Genomic DNA, 14,079 nt, shown 5'->3' with positions numbered 1-14,079 from the left:
AGGGTCCTGGGATCAACCCTTACTTGGTTCTCTGCTCAGTGGGGAGCCTGCTTCCCCCTCTCTCTCTGCCTGCCTCTCTGCCTACTTGTGATCTCTCTCTATATATATCTCTCTCTCTCTGTGTCAGATAAATCTTAAAAAAAAAAAAAAGTATTTTGGGCGTAGCTGGTTGGCTCAGCTGATTGAGCATGTGGCTCTTGATGTCAGCTCCAATCATGATCTTGGGGTCCAGGGATGGAGGCCTGTGTCACCGGGGAGTCTGCTTATCTCTCTCCCTCTGCCCCTCCTCCTGCTTACATGCTCTCTCTCTCTCTCAAATAAATAAAACAAGTATTGAAGAATTTTTCTCTCATTTTGCTCCAGAATTTGTCAAATAAGAAGCAAGCTCTGGGTGGTGCCTGGGTGGCTCAGTCTTTAAAAGTCTGCCTTTGGCCTGGGTCGTGATCCCAGGGTCCTGGGATCAAGCCCCACATTGGGCTTCCTGCTCAGTGGGGAGCCTCCTTCTCCCTCTCCTGTTCCTCCTGCTTGTGTTTCCTCTCTCACTGTCTCTCTCTCTGTCAAAGAAAATCTAAAAAAAAAAAAAAAAAAAAAGGCAGCAAGCTCCGGGGTACCTGACTGGCTTAAACAGGAGAGCATGCAACTCTTGATCTTGGGGCCATGAGTTCAAGCCCCATATTGGGTGTAAGGATTACTTTAAAAATAAATAAATAAAGTCTTAAAAAAGCAGCAGCAGCAGCAAGCTCCGTACTGTATAGCATTCAGAAACTTGAACAATTTGGCAGGTCATTCATAAATCTGACATGAGACACTTAGTGTGAGGTAACAGTTACATCTGTGCCTTTAGCTCATATGTACCAGTTAAGACTAATAGCTAGTTAGCATCTAGCTCAGAGATGCAGGTTGTCTTAGATATGCCCCAAAAGCCTATTCTGGGCCAAAATAGTCTGATTATATATGGTTCTTCTCTACCCTAAAGAATCCTTGAGAAATGAGAAGTACTTAGAGTATACTAACTTGCTCTTAGAGCTGATCTGAGTTGCTGGTATGGCTGTGAGAATAGTAAAACCACTAGCTTTCATTATGTCTCCTTTATGTTCTTCTAGTCTTCTAGGTTTATGCCAGTCAAAGGGGACAAGTTGAATACGTAAGTCTATAGATAGACTTTGGAGAGGGGTTAAAATAATGAATTATTTCTTATTATTTTTAAGTAATCTCTGTACCCTTAGCCAATTATTTTTGAGCAAAAATTCTGAAAAGCTCAATGTTGTTATTAAATATGGCTTAAATTTGCTCTTACATAACTTCCCATAATGAACTTTTTGCCACTTCTCTTTTGACCTGTTCCTTGGGCCTTCTTTCAGGATCTTTCTCTATATAGAGATTATTTCTAGCTTACTCCAAAATGTCAGAGAATTGCTTATTGTTCCTGAGACCATTAGGCTTCTTGATTAGACCCCATATGAACATGTTAGCACATCTTTCTGTATTTACTTTTCAGACTTCCATAGTACAAGAAGCAGGAATTGAGAATTTTTCCAGTTTTTTCCCTTTAACATAGTGTATTCGCTTCCTATTGCTGTTGTAACAAATCACCACAAATTTAGTAGCTTAAGACAACGTAAGTTTACTCTCTTACAGTTCTGGAGGTCAGCACTCTGCAATCATTCTCACTGCGCTAACATGAAAGTATCAGCAGGGCTCCTTTCTTGTGGAGGCCCTCAGGGAAGTCTGTTTCTCTGCCTTTTCAGCTGTCACTGTATTCTTTGGCTTGTGGCTCCTGCCATTTTCAAAATGTGCCACTGCTTACAGTCACAAACTGGTAGTCTCTTGGTGGGCTGGACCAAGAAAGCACGCATAAACCCAGTGATATTTGGCTCTGGCCAGCAACTAGAGGGAGATACATAGCTGTATAAGTATATAGAATTCTATTTTATTTTAGTTGAGTTTTGGCAAAACAGAAATGAGAAAAGCATTTTATATTTCTGCTCAGTGCTTACAAGCCTGTTGGTCTTTGCTCAGTGGCAGTGGAATTGGGGTGGCAGGTTAAGAAGGAGTGGTTATTGATGGCTAAAGGAAGCAAGAAGTTGGGAGAACTTCGAGCTTTGCATGGAAGTGAGGAAAGCTGGCACAAACGTTTTCTAGAGTACCGACTTTTTTACTGAAACTTTTTAATTGATCCCAGTAAGAGAGGATTGCCCACTGATTGCCCTGAAGCCTAAGTGTTGTGACAGCACATTTGTTTTTTAATAATACTATGATATTAGCATAGAGAAGTGTGAATAGATATGCAAGAAAGCAAGTAAGAGAAAAATTGTATTCATATTTAGAGAATGACATAATTTTCATTTTTTTTTCTGGGAGAGAATCCCCTTAAAAAAAACCTCTCTAAGTGTTAGAAAAGATATTCAGTTGATTCTGAATTGTTTTCAAATAAAGAATTTGTTCTTCTGTTTGTTAGAAAAAAAAACAAAAATGCACCCCTAGTCTCTGCTTCCAATGCCCCATCACCTCCAGTAACTTGTAGCCAAATCTTCCTGTGCCTCCCTCTTGTTCAGGGACATGGAGGATCCACCCAGATAATTCAAGTTAATCTTTCTATCTCAAGAGTCTTAATCACGGGGTGCCTGCGGCTCGGGTCATGATCCCAGGGTCCTGGGATCGAGCCCCGCATCGGGCTCTCTGCTCCGCAGGGAGCCTGCTTCCTCCTCTCTCTCTGTCTGCCTCTCTGCCTAGTTTCTCTCTGTCAAATAAATAAAATTTAAAAAAAACTATTAAAAAAAAAAAGAGTCTTAATCACTCCTGCAAAGTCCCTTTGCTATATAAAATAATGTTGGTAGGTTCCAGGGGTTAGGATGTGGATATCTCTGTGGACCGTTATTTAGCCTACCACACAATTTTTAAAACAAATTATTTTAATTTTAATTTTTAAAATTAACATATAATGTATTATTAACCCCAGGGGTACAGGTCTATGAGTCGCCAGGTTTACATACTTCACAGCACATACCTTCCCCAGTGTTCATAACCCCACCAACCTCTCCCTACCCCCTCCCCTTGGCAACCCTCAGTTTGTTTTGTGAGATTAAAAGTCTCTTATGGTTTGTCTCTCTCCCAATCCCATCTTGTTTCATTTATTCTTTTCCTACCCCCCCAAACTCCCCACATTGCCTCTCAACTTCCTCATATCAGGGAGATCATATGATAATTATCTTTCTCTGATTGATTTATTTTGCTAAGCATAATACCCTCTAGTTCCATCCATGTCGTTGCAAATGGCAAGATTTCATTTCTTTTGATGGCTGCGTAGTATTCCATTGTATGTATTTATAAATATATATATATATACACACACACAGACCATATCTTCTTTATCCATTCATCTGTTGATGGACATCTAGGTTTTTTCCATAGTTTGGCTATTGTGGACATTGCTGCTATAAACATTCGGGTACACGTGCCCCTTCGGATCACTACATTTGTATCTTTAGGGTAAATAACCAGTAGTACAATTGCTGGTTCCCAGGGTAGCTCTATTTTCAACTTTTTGAGGAACCTCCATGCCATTTTCAAGCTGGTTGCACCAGCTTGCATTCCCACCTACAGTGTAGGAGGGTTCCCCTTTCTCCGCATCCTCACCAGCATCTGTCATTTCCTGATTTGTTAATTTTAGCCATTCTGACTGGTGGGAGGTAGTATCTCATTGTGGTTTTGATTTGTATTTCCCTCATGCTGAGTGATGTACCACACAATTTTTTAAAGATTTATGTATTAGAGAGAGAGAGAGAGAGAGTACATATGCAAGCACTGGGGAGAGGCAGAGGGAGAAAGAGAAGCAGACTCCTCACAGAGCAGGGAGCTGGATGTGGGGCTGATCCCAGGATGTTGAGATCATGACCTGAGTTGAAGGCAAATGCTTAACCAACTGAGCCACCCAGGCACCCCAAGATCTTATTATTTTTTGAGTCATCTCTTCACTCAACGTGAGGCTCAGACAACCCTGAGATTAAGTTGCATGCTCTACCAACTAAGCCTGCCTGGTGCCTCTCCAATTCTTTTTTTTTTTTTAAAGATTTTATTTATTTATTTGTCAGAGAGAGAGCGAGCAAGAGCGAGCACAGGCAGACAGAGCGGCAAGCAGAGTTAGAGGGAGAAGCAGGCTCCCCGCGGAGCAAGGTGTGGGACTCGATCCCAGGACGCTGGGATCACGACCTGAGCCGAAGGCAGCTGCTTAACCAACCAAGCCACCCAGGTGTCCCTCCCCTCCCAATTCTTAATTGTATTAGCTTTCCTTGCCAAAATTTTGCCAGAGTTGCTGATAAGTAATACAAATAATTCTCAAATTTATCTTCCTTTCCCCACTGCCTAAGGGTACTAAGGAGTAATAGATAATCATAAGGCAGGCAAACAAAAGGAGTGGAAAAGAAGGAGGATGAGGATACTTTAAAGTTGGGTGATCATTTTGTTTTCTTTCCTAATTTTTCAGAATTAGCTGACTGAACAATTTTTCCGATGACATTTTCTGTCATGTGGGTCCTTAGGGAGATTGGTATTTAAAGACATTTTTCTAAATATATTTCTGCCATGAGATAGCTGTCTATGTAATCTTCAGACAGGTTTTTGTTTTGTTTTGTATTTTTATGCCACAGGTAGCGGATGTCCTTCAATTTTCCATGGAAACAGGTGGCTTTCTTCCAAACTGCATCAGTTCTTTACAGGAGAGTTTAATCAGACACCTTAAGGTAGCCCCTAAATATCTCTCCTTTCTGGAAGAAAGACAGAAATTGATTCAGGTGAATATTGAAGCATGTCCCATATGACATTAATCTTTCCAAGGGTTTTGTGAGTGGGATCATCAGCATATTACATAGACAAGTGGCAGCAGCTGTGTAAGGATAGGAGCATTGCCAAAATTTTAGCTGTTTCAAATGGGAAGTTTGTGATTTCAAGTTGATAAAAGCCAGGATTCATATTTGTTGGTTATCAGAAAGTACTCTGAAATAAATTTACAGTCCTCCAGGGAAGGTTTTTGTTGGGAATGTTGTTTAAGGTGTGATGGAATCAAAACCATCCCACTTATTTCTTTCAAAGTAGAATAAATTTTCCTTAGCTCCTACTAGCCTCACCTGCACACTTAGATCATGACCATATTGTTTGTAGTTTTGGTCCTATAATTAAGTCTATTCTCTTCAGTATTGAATGAGAAGCCCTGATTGGTTGATTGATGGATTGATCTTTCTCTCTCTCTCCCACAGTCCCTCCCTGTCACCCCATCTTTTCCCATATCACACTTAATATATACATACATAAGGGGTGTGTTTGTGTGTATTTTCAGAAATACACTGTCATTGAAGAAAATAACGGTAATAGTGTTTTAAGTTAAGTGACCCTTATATAAACAGTTATCTTTAAAATTTTGCTTATTATTCAGAGAAAATTGTCTGGGTATCTCTAGGAAAATCCAGAAGTGTGGTTCACACGACCTCTTTCACCCTCCTTACTGAAAATTTTGGCCCTGGAAGCTACCTACCTACTACCCCTTCGTCTGATACTCCTGGATGAGATGATGTCTGACCTAACCACCCTTGTGGATGGGTACCTGAACACTTACCGAGAAGGGTCTGCAGACCGCCTGGGGGGCACAGAGGTAGGTGTGGCAATCCGAGACTGTGTTTTTAGCACTTCCATTCCTGCCCCATTGCTCATGGAGGGCACAGTGATACCTGTTCTTCCCAGTTTTGGGAAACCACAAGGCTGACTTGGTTATAAACATTTTTTTTTAAGATTTATTTACTGATTTATTTGACAGAGATCACGAGTAGGCAGAGAGGCAGACAGAGAGAGAGGGGGAAGCATTTTCCTTGCTGAGCAGAGATCCCAATATGGGGCTTGATCCCAGGACCCTGAGATCATCACCTGAGCTTCGAAGGCAGAGGCTTAACCCACTGAACCACCCAGCACCCCAGTCATAAAACTTTGAAGGAGCTATAGCTTGGGCTCCATTCATCTCCTTAAGTACATCTTTGCAGTATTAAGTTATACTCTGTCAAAGAATGGACAAATTTAAGATTTCATTACCAATTTGTAAGAAACCAGCACAATGTATCAGAACTATAGACTTGGAGTTAGCAAACTATTGCCCTAAGGCCACATCTGGCCCACAGCCTGCTTTTGTGCTTCTCACAAGGTCAGAAAGAAGGCTTTTTATGATTTTAATGGTAGGCAACAGAGATCATTTGTGGCTAAAATAGTTACCGTTTGACCCCTTACATAAAAAATTTGCCTTCTGGGTCTGGGGGCACCTGGCTGACTCAGTCAGTGGAGCATGTGACTCTTGGTCTTAGGGTCATGAGTTTGGGTGTTGGGTATAGAGATTGCTTAAAGGTAAAGTCGTTTAAAAAACAACAAAGAAGTCGCATCTGCTGCTATTGGTGCTAATAGCCATGCTTACTTAGGAATACTGAAGCAAAACCCTAAATAAAATAATAACATTTTTGATATGATCCCTGCTTTGATGTATTATACTTCTCTTTTAATGTGTTGCCGATTTCTGCTTGCAAGCATCGTACAGTGTTAGGAAATTCTCCATTTTCCTAGAACAAAGAAAGTCTTATGATTATCTCTTATACGCTGAAAAGAATGTATCCTTTCTGTATTTTGCTCTCACTGTATTTTGCAACATAAAAATCCTTGTATACCCTGTTCAGTTGGAGAATTTAAATATCTTTCATTTATCATTGTAAAACCAAGGAGTTTTATAACTTTTTATAATTTGTTTTCATTTTTTAAGGCTGAAAAGATGTGATAATATCCTATATACATTACTGATTAAAGTTGGAATACAGGATAAATCATATCTTTTTTTTTTTTTAAAGATTTTATTTATTTATCAGAGGGAGAGAGGGGGAGAGAGCGAGCACAGGCAGACAGAATGGTAGACAGAGGCAGAGGGAGAAGCAGGCTCCCTGCTGAGCAAGGAGCCCGATGTGGGACTCGATCCCAGGACACTGGGATCATGACCTGAGCCGAAGGCAGCTGCTTAACCAACTGAGCCACCCAGGCGTCCCAGGATAAATCATATCTTAAACAGGAAATCTATATAATGTTTGATTCAGAACACTGAAAGCATTCCCATTAGTATCATGAAAATACAAAAATTGGGGCGCCTGGGTGGCTCAGTGGGTTAAAGCCTCTGCCTTTGGCTGGGGTCATGATCTCAGGGTCTTGGGATCGAGCCCCACATCAGGCTCTCTGGTCCAGGGAGCCTACTTCCTCCCCTCTCTCTCTCTGCCTGTCTCTCTGCCTACTTGTGATCTCTGTCAAATAAATAAATAAAATTTTAAAAAAATACAAAAATTGTGACTACCGTCACCACCTTAACATTTTTTGAAGCTATTAGCCAATGAAAAATATTTTTTTAAAAGATTTTAATTATTTGTCAGAGGGAAGAGCACAAGCAGGGTAATCTGCAGGCAGGGGAGAAGCAGGCTCCCTGCTGGGTGAGGAGTCTGATGCAGGACTCTTCCCAGGACCCTGGGATGATGACCAGAGGTCAAGTCAGCCAATTAACTGACTGAGCCACCCAGGCATCCCGCAAATGAAATTTGAAGGAAAAAAAAAGACAAACTATAAAAAATGAATAGGAGGAATCAAAATTATGACTTGCCAATGATACAAATGAAAATGTAGAAAATCAGTGGAAAAAGATTACTACAAACAAAAGAATAGTTTAGTAAAATGGGTACAAATACAACATGACAATTGATAGTTTTTTTGCATCTGTATATGCAGCAAAAAATATATAATGGGATAAACACCCATTTATAATTGTAACAAAAAGATAGATTACCTAGAAATAAATCTTATAAGAAATGTGAAATATAAAGGAAACATTAAAATATCACTGAATGGCATAAAAGCAGACTTAAATGAATGGGGACGCTAAGCATTTTTAGTTATCAATTACTCTTAAATTAACTATTGAATTTGCCTCTATTCCAAGAAAAATACTACCATCAGCATTGTTTTGGCAAACTGTGAGTATAGTGCTTATAAAGATAAATACATATAAATAAGACTTGTCCTGTCAGATATTAAGTCATATAAGTCTACATTAAATAGAAATCATTTTGGGGCACCTGGATGGCTCAGTTGGTAGAGCATGACTCTCGTGATCTCAGGGTTGTAAATTTGAGGCCCGTTTTGGGTGCTGAGATTAGTTAAAACAACAACAACATTTTGTGACTGGTACATGTGTAGGCAGATCAATGGAACATAGTAGAGAACCCAGCAAAAGATCCAATATCTATCTGCCAGTATGGGGGCACCTGGGTGGCTCAGTCAGTTTAGCATGTGCCTCCGGCTCAGGTCAGGATCTAACAGTCCTGATACCAAGCCTTGGGCTTGCTGCTCAGCAGGGAGTCTGCTTCTCCCTCTTCCTCTGCCCACCGTTCCCCCTGCTGTGCTCTCGCCAGTTCTCTCTCTCTCAAATAAATGAGTAAGATTTTTTTTTAATATTTTATTTATCTATTTGACAGTGAGAGATCACAAGTAGGCAGAGAGGCGGGCAGAGAGAGAGGAAGGGAAGCAGGCTACCGGCCGAGCAGAAAGCCCGATGTGGGGCTTGATCCCAGGACCCTGAGATCATGACCTGAACCGAAGGCAGCAGCCCAACCAGGCCACCCAGGCGCCCCGAGTAAGATCTTTAAAAGAAAATTTCTGCCAGTATCATTGGCAATTAATGAGAAAAAGATAATCAATAAAAGGCTTTAGGTAATTGACTAAGCATTGTATGGGAAGAGAATCAAAGTTGGATTACCAAAATAAATTCCTTGGATCAAGTATTTATGTTAACAATAGGATTATAAAATTATTAGAAAAAACAACTAAAAGAAAATTATTTCACAGTAAGGAATGCTTTTCTTCCTGCCTCCCAAGTTCATTGAAGAATAACTGACAAAATTAATTCTATATAAAGCATACATTATGATGATTTGATATACATATACATTGTGAAATGATTATCAAGACTAAGATAAGTAATGTATCCATCAACTCATATAATTAACTCTGTGTGGTAAAAATGCTAAAGATCTGCTCTTAGCAATTTTCAAGTATATGGTACCATGTTATTATAGTAAACGTGCAGTGCATTAGATCCTCAGAATTTATTTATGTTTTTATAGGTTTTTTTCCTTGTAGTTGAAAATTTGTACCCTTTAACCTCCATCTCCCTCTTTTCTTCTCCTCCCAGCTGCTGGCAACCTCCATTCTATACTGTTCCTATGAAATTAGCTTTTTTTAAAAAAATATTTCACATATAAGTGATACCATACAATATTTTCTCTGTCTGGTTTATTTCACTTACCATAATGCCCTTTAAGTGCATCCATGTCACAAATGGCAGCAGTTTCTTCCTTTTTAATAGCTAAATATTATTCCAGTGTGTGTGTGTATCTCACATCTTTTTTATCCATTCATCCATTTATGTAAATAGGTAATTTCCATATCTTAGCTATTGTGAGTAATGCTGCAGTGTAAAGGGAGTGCAGATATCTCTTAAAGATAGTGATTTCACTTCCTTTTGTACATATACCCAGATATGGAATTGCTGGACTGCATGGTAGTACTATTTTTATTTTTATTTTTTTAAGATTTTATTTATTTGACAGACAGAGATCACAGGTAGGCAGAGAGGCAGGCAGAGAGAGGAGGAAGCAGTCTCTGTGCTGAGCAGAGAGCCCAATGCAGGGCTCGATCCCAGGATGCTGGGATCAAGTCCTGCATTGGGATTCTTGCTCAGCGGGGGGCCTGCTTCTCTCTCTGCCTCTGCCTGCCACTTTGCCTGCTTATGCTCACACTCTATCTCTTTCTCTCCGACTAAACTTTTTTTTTTTTTTAAGATTTTATTTATTGGGACGCCTGGGTGGCTCAGTTGGTTAAGCGGCTGCCTTCGGCACAGGTCATGATCCTGGCGTCCTGGGATTGAGTCCCATATCGGTTCCTTGCTGGGCAGGGAGCCTTCTTCTCCCTCTGCCTCTGCCTGCCACTCTGTCTGCCTGTGTTCACTCTCTCTTTCTTTCTGACAAATAAGATTTTATTTATTTATTTGACAGAGATCTCAAGTAGGCAGAGAGGCAGGCAGAAAGAGAGGAGGAAGCAGGCTCCCTGCTGAGCAGAGAGCCTGATTCGGGACTCCATCCTAGGACCCTGGGATCATGACCTGAGCCAAAGGCAGAGGTTTTAACCCACTGAGGCACCCAGGCACCCCTCTCTGACGAAATAAATAAATAAAACCTTTAAAAAATTCTCTTAAAAAAATCAAGATGCAGAAGAATATATATTATACTATGATACCATTTGTGTAAAATAGTATTTAGGAAGAGTTATCAAAATAAAAGGTTGTGGGGAAACTAAAATTGAAAAACGTGATGCAATGAAGAAATGAAAATGAAGTGAAAAAATGAAAATAAATGCATTTAGTAACAGGTATATATACACAGACATAATCACAGATGCATAGACTGTATCTTTGTGTGGCTACTTGAGAAACTGCTTTCTAGAAGATGCACTTGCTAAGGGGACTGGGAACAGGTTGGGCAGGACACTTATTTTTCATCATTAATCTTTACACATGCACACACCCATGCACAACACACACACGAAATGGATTCAAAATATTTAACTTAATCAGAAATAGTACTACCATAGTTGAATACGCTAGAGGGAGCCGTAAGAACACATTTGAATTGATGCTCACTTGCCAAATACTGTTAAGTACAGCTGAAGTGATTTTAAGGACCATATTCAGAAGTTTCGTTAGAATGGACTTATTTTCCTGTTCTTTTCTTAGCCTACATGTATGGAGCTTCCAGAAGAACTGCTTCAACTCAAGGACTTCCAGAAGCAGCGCAGAGAGAGAGCTGCAAGAGAATATAGGGTGAATGCACAGGGACTCCTAATAAGGACAGGGATATGTCCAAAGAAATCAATGACAGAGACAGTGGGGAAAGAGGGGAAAGGGGGGGTTTCGTTGCTTTGTAAGAACTCTACACCAGATAAAACTCCAGGTTTTACATCTCATCGGGATGGAAATTTGCTGATAGAAAAATCTAAAAATAAGCAAACTCTGACAGAATCTCAACATCAACCTCCCATGAAGGAAGAAACCAGTGAGGATGGTGTCAACAAACTCATTTGCCCTGAGCCAGAGGGGCTAGAGGACCAGGGGAGAATAATTCAAAAAGAACACGGTAAGATACCCAAACAGGAATTTCAGACAAGTTTATCTTTGAAAGAGGAGATAGAACAGTTACTGATGCTGGAAAACAAGGATGACCTAAAATGCACAAAACAAGATGTTTCAGTGTCTCCTTCCCTTCCTCAGGAAACCGGAGTGTCTCCAAGTGATACCTTTCTTCCTTTTAGAAAAGCTGTGCTTCCCACACTTCCTCCCTGTCCAGCCTTGGAGAAAACCGATTCTTGGATTAATTTCTCTCCAAATTTATCTTAGAGATGTGCAGTTTATTCTTGAGACCGTGAAGGTGGCTCGTTTCCTGTGACAGAAGGACTTTCCTCAGTGCTTAAGTTGGCCATGTTGTAAATTTAGGATTGCCTCAGTCACAGAGGAAGGAAGACTTCAGCGAAAATTATATCCTCTTGTTTTCTCCTGCATGCCTAGAATTTGGTTAGGAGGGAATGAATAAGTTAAATAGTGCAAGAAGTAAATGTTTTGATTATGTCACTGTGCAGATGTGTTCCCAGTGTTTCAGAGTGAATGATTTCTCATAATTTGAAGAGGGGAAAAAATCTTAGGCTTAGTACCTGGAAGAATCTTTACTCTTAAACTTTTTTTTTTTTTTTTTTAATGTAAACCCTATGCCCAAAGTGCAGCTTGAACTCACAATCCCAAGTTTAAGAGTTGTATGCTCTACCAAGTGAGCCAGCCAGACGCTCCTACTTTTAAACTTCTGTTGTATTTTTTGGTTTGAAAGGGGTTGGTAAAAGTTGTATCAATAAGTTTTTAAAAATTGGTACCTGATAACTTTACCAGTACATTTTTCTTTTTTAAAATACTAACTCTAACTTGTCAATTATACCTCAAAAAAGCTAAAAAAAAAAAAAACTTTAGTTTTGAATTTTTAATGTTTTTTTGTCTTATATCATAAACACAAATTAATGTTACTAAGGAATCAATATCCCAGTTTTAATTTCTTTTGATTTCTTTACTTTTAGAAAGTTTTGTCTATTTTCATAACAAAGCAGGGACTTCTTTTGAGTATATCTGTTATGTAAACTTGAAGTTTGAGTCCCTCTATTTTCCTGGAGTTAGTATACTTTCTTTTGTTATTTTGTTTAAAAATTTTTTTTTTAATTTTTTGTAGGCTCCACACCCAGTGTAGGGCTTGAACTTACAACCCTGAGGTTGAGTTGCCTTCTCTACTGACTGAGCCAGCCAGGTGCCCCAGTTTGGTATTCTTTCTTTGGGTGAAAGGAAGGTGGCTTGTACTGAAACCTTTTTATATTGAGTACTTGCAAGTTGTTCACATTTTTTTGTGTACAATAACCAATAAACCTGTTGTGCCATTGGATTATCTTTTTTCTTCATTTGGTCACAGTAGGAATAAGATAGAATATGTTTGGATTTCTAGGTCTGGAGTCCAATGTAAAAAGCCTGTTGACTCTCATACAGGACTAATTTATTATGCCTATGGGAAACTTCGAGACAGCCTATAATGAGGAACATCCTTGTCTTCACTTGCCGATTCTGAGTGCCACCAGAAAAATAGCTGTGCCCTTCCAAACTCCAGAACGCAGATTTAGTCTAAACTAAAGATGAAGGCAGGTCCAAGAGCATCAGTTCATCCCTGCAGTTCCAGTGTCTCACTTGTCCTTCATTGAGAAGGTCACTTTGGGTCAAGGTGGTTTCTGGTTCATCTTGGGTGAATACATCTTCAGATTGAGCCCAGAATGTGGTTAATCCAGGTTTACTCTGGAAAGTGCATGAATTCTTGTAAAATTTCTAGAACAGATTTAACTTCCTACAGAACCATTAAACTGCCACACAAAACATATATACATAAAGGCTACAAAGAAAACCAAAACACTCTTCATATTCAAAAGAAGAAGTCTTGTTTCATTAGGTATGTTTGACTATATTTGAGAAGAACCGGGGTGCCTGGGTGGCTCAGTCAGTTAAGCAACTGACTCTTTTTTTTTTTTTTTTAAGATTTTATTTATTTATTTGACAGACAGAGATCACAAGCAGGCAGAGACAGAGAGAGAGGAGGAGGAAGCAGGCTCCCCGCAGAGCAGAGAGCCCGAGATCCCAGGACCCTGGGATCATGACCCAAGCGGAAGGCAGAGGCCTTAACCCGCTGAGCCACCCAGGCGCCCTGTTCTTTCAGCTTTATGATGAAGAGTCACTGCAGCAACTTTGCCTCCAATCTGGCTGTGGGCTTGATAAACCCTATTAGGACACAATAGAATTGTCATGCCTTACAAACTTTCATTCTTGTGACCCAAGGCAAGTCCCGGTAGCAAGCTGAGATGAGGCCTGGGGCAAAGTAGGGGGCCTCCAGGCGATTAGTGAGGAATACTTACCATAAATGCAGTTATTATAGTAGTAACACAAATAAATACCTTACAGGAAATTTAGAGAATAAAGAGAAAAAAAAACCTCTCATCCCACATTATACAATCCTTCCCAGTATTTTGGCATTTTTCTTTCTCTCTCTCTCTCTTTTTTTTTTTTTTTTTTTTTTAAAGATTTTAGTTATTTATTTGACAGACAGAGATCACAAGTAGGCAGAGAGGCAGGCAGAGAGAGGAGGAAGCAGGCTCCCTGCTGAGCAGAGAGTCCAATGCAGGGCTCCATCCCAGGACCCTGGGATCATGACCTGAGTCAAAAGCAGAGGCTTTAACCCACTGAGCCACCCAGGTGCCCCGGCATTTTTCTTTAAGTCTTTCATTTTTTTCTCTCTCTTCCTCTCTTTCTGTCCCAATCTCTCTCCTCCCCTGCCACAATTGAAACAGTCATATCCTAACATAAATATACTTAGTTTGCTTTTTATATCATGTATT

The 14,079-nt window shown here is 39.9% G+C and overlaps 1 protein-coding gene across 4 annotated transcripts in view; it reads left to right on the top strand.

Annotated features, from left to right (window-relative positions):
* EXD1 (exonuclease 3'-5' domain containing 1) overlaps positions 1-12,587 on the top strand; it is a 34,249-nt gene extending 21,662 nt beyond the window's left edge. For all 4 annotated transcript variants that reach the window (XM_059371183.1, XM_059371184.1, XM_059371182.1 and 1 more), the window contains 3 exons: positions 4,647-4,790; positions 5,453-5,644; positions 10,850-12,587. In XM_059371183.1, coding sequence (XP_059227166.1) covers positions 4,647-4,790; positions 5,453-5,644; positions 10,850-11,509 — 996 coding nt within the window. In that variant the 3' untranslated portion in view covers positions 11,510-12,587. The remainder of the gene's footprint in view (positions 1-4,646; positions 4,791-5,452; positions 5,645-10,849) is intronic.
* Positions 12,588-14,079: the final 1,492 nt, after the last annotated feature.

The sequence above is a fragment of the Mustela nigripes genome, chromosome 13 (assembly GCF_022355385.1).
Source record: "Mustela nigripes isolate SB6536 chromosome 13, MUSNIG.SB6536, whole genome shotgun sequence".
Taxonomy (NCBI): Eukaryota; Metazoa; Chordata; class Mammalia; order Carnivora; family Mustelidae; genus Mustela; species Mustela nigripes.
The sequence above is the reverse complement of the archived record's forward strand: the minus strand, read 5'-3'. Positions and strand labels throughout refer to the sequence as shown.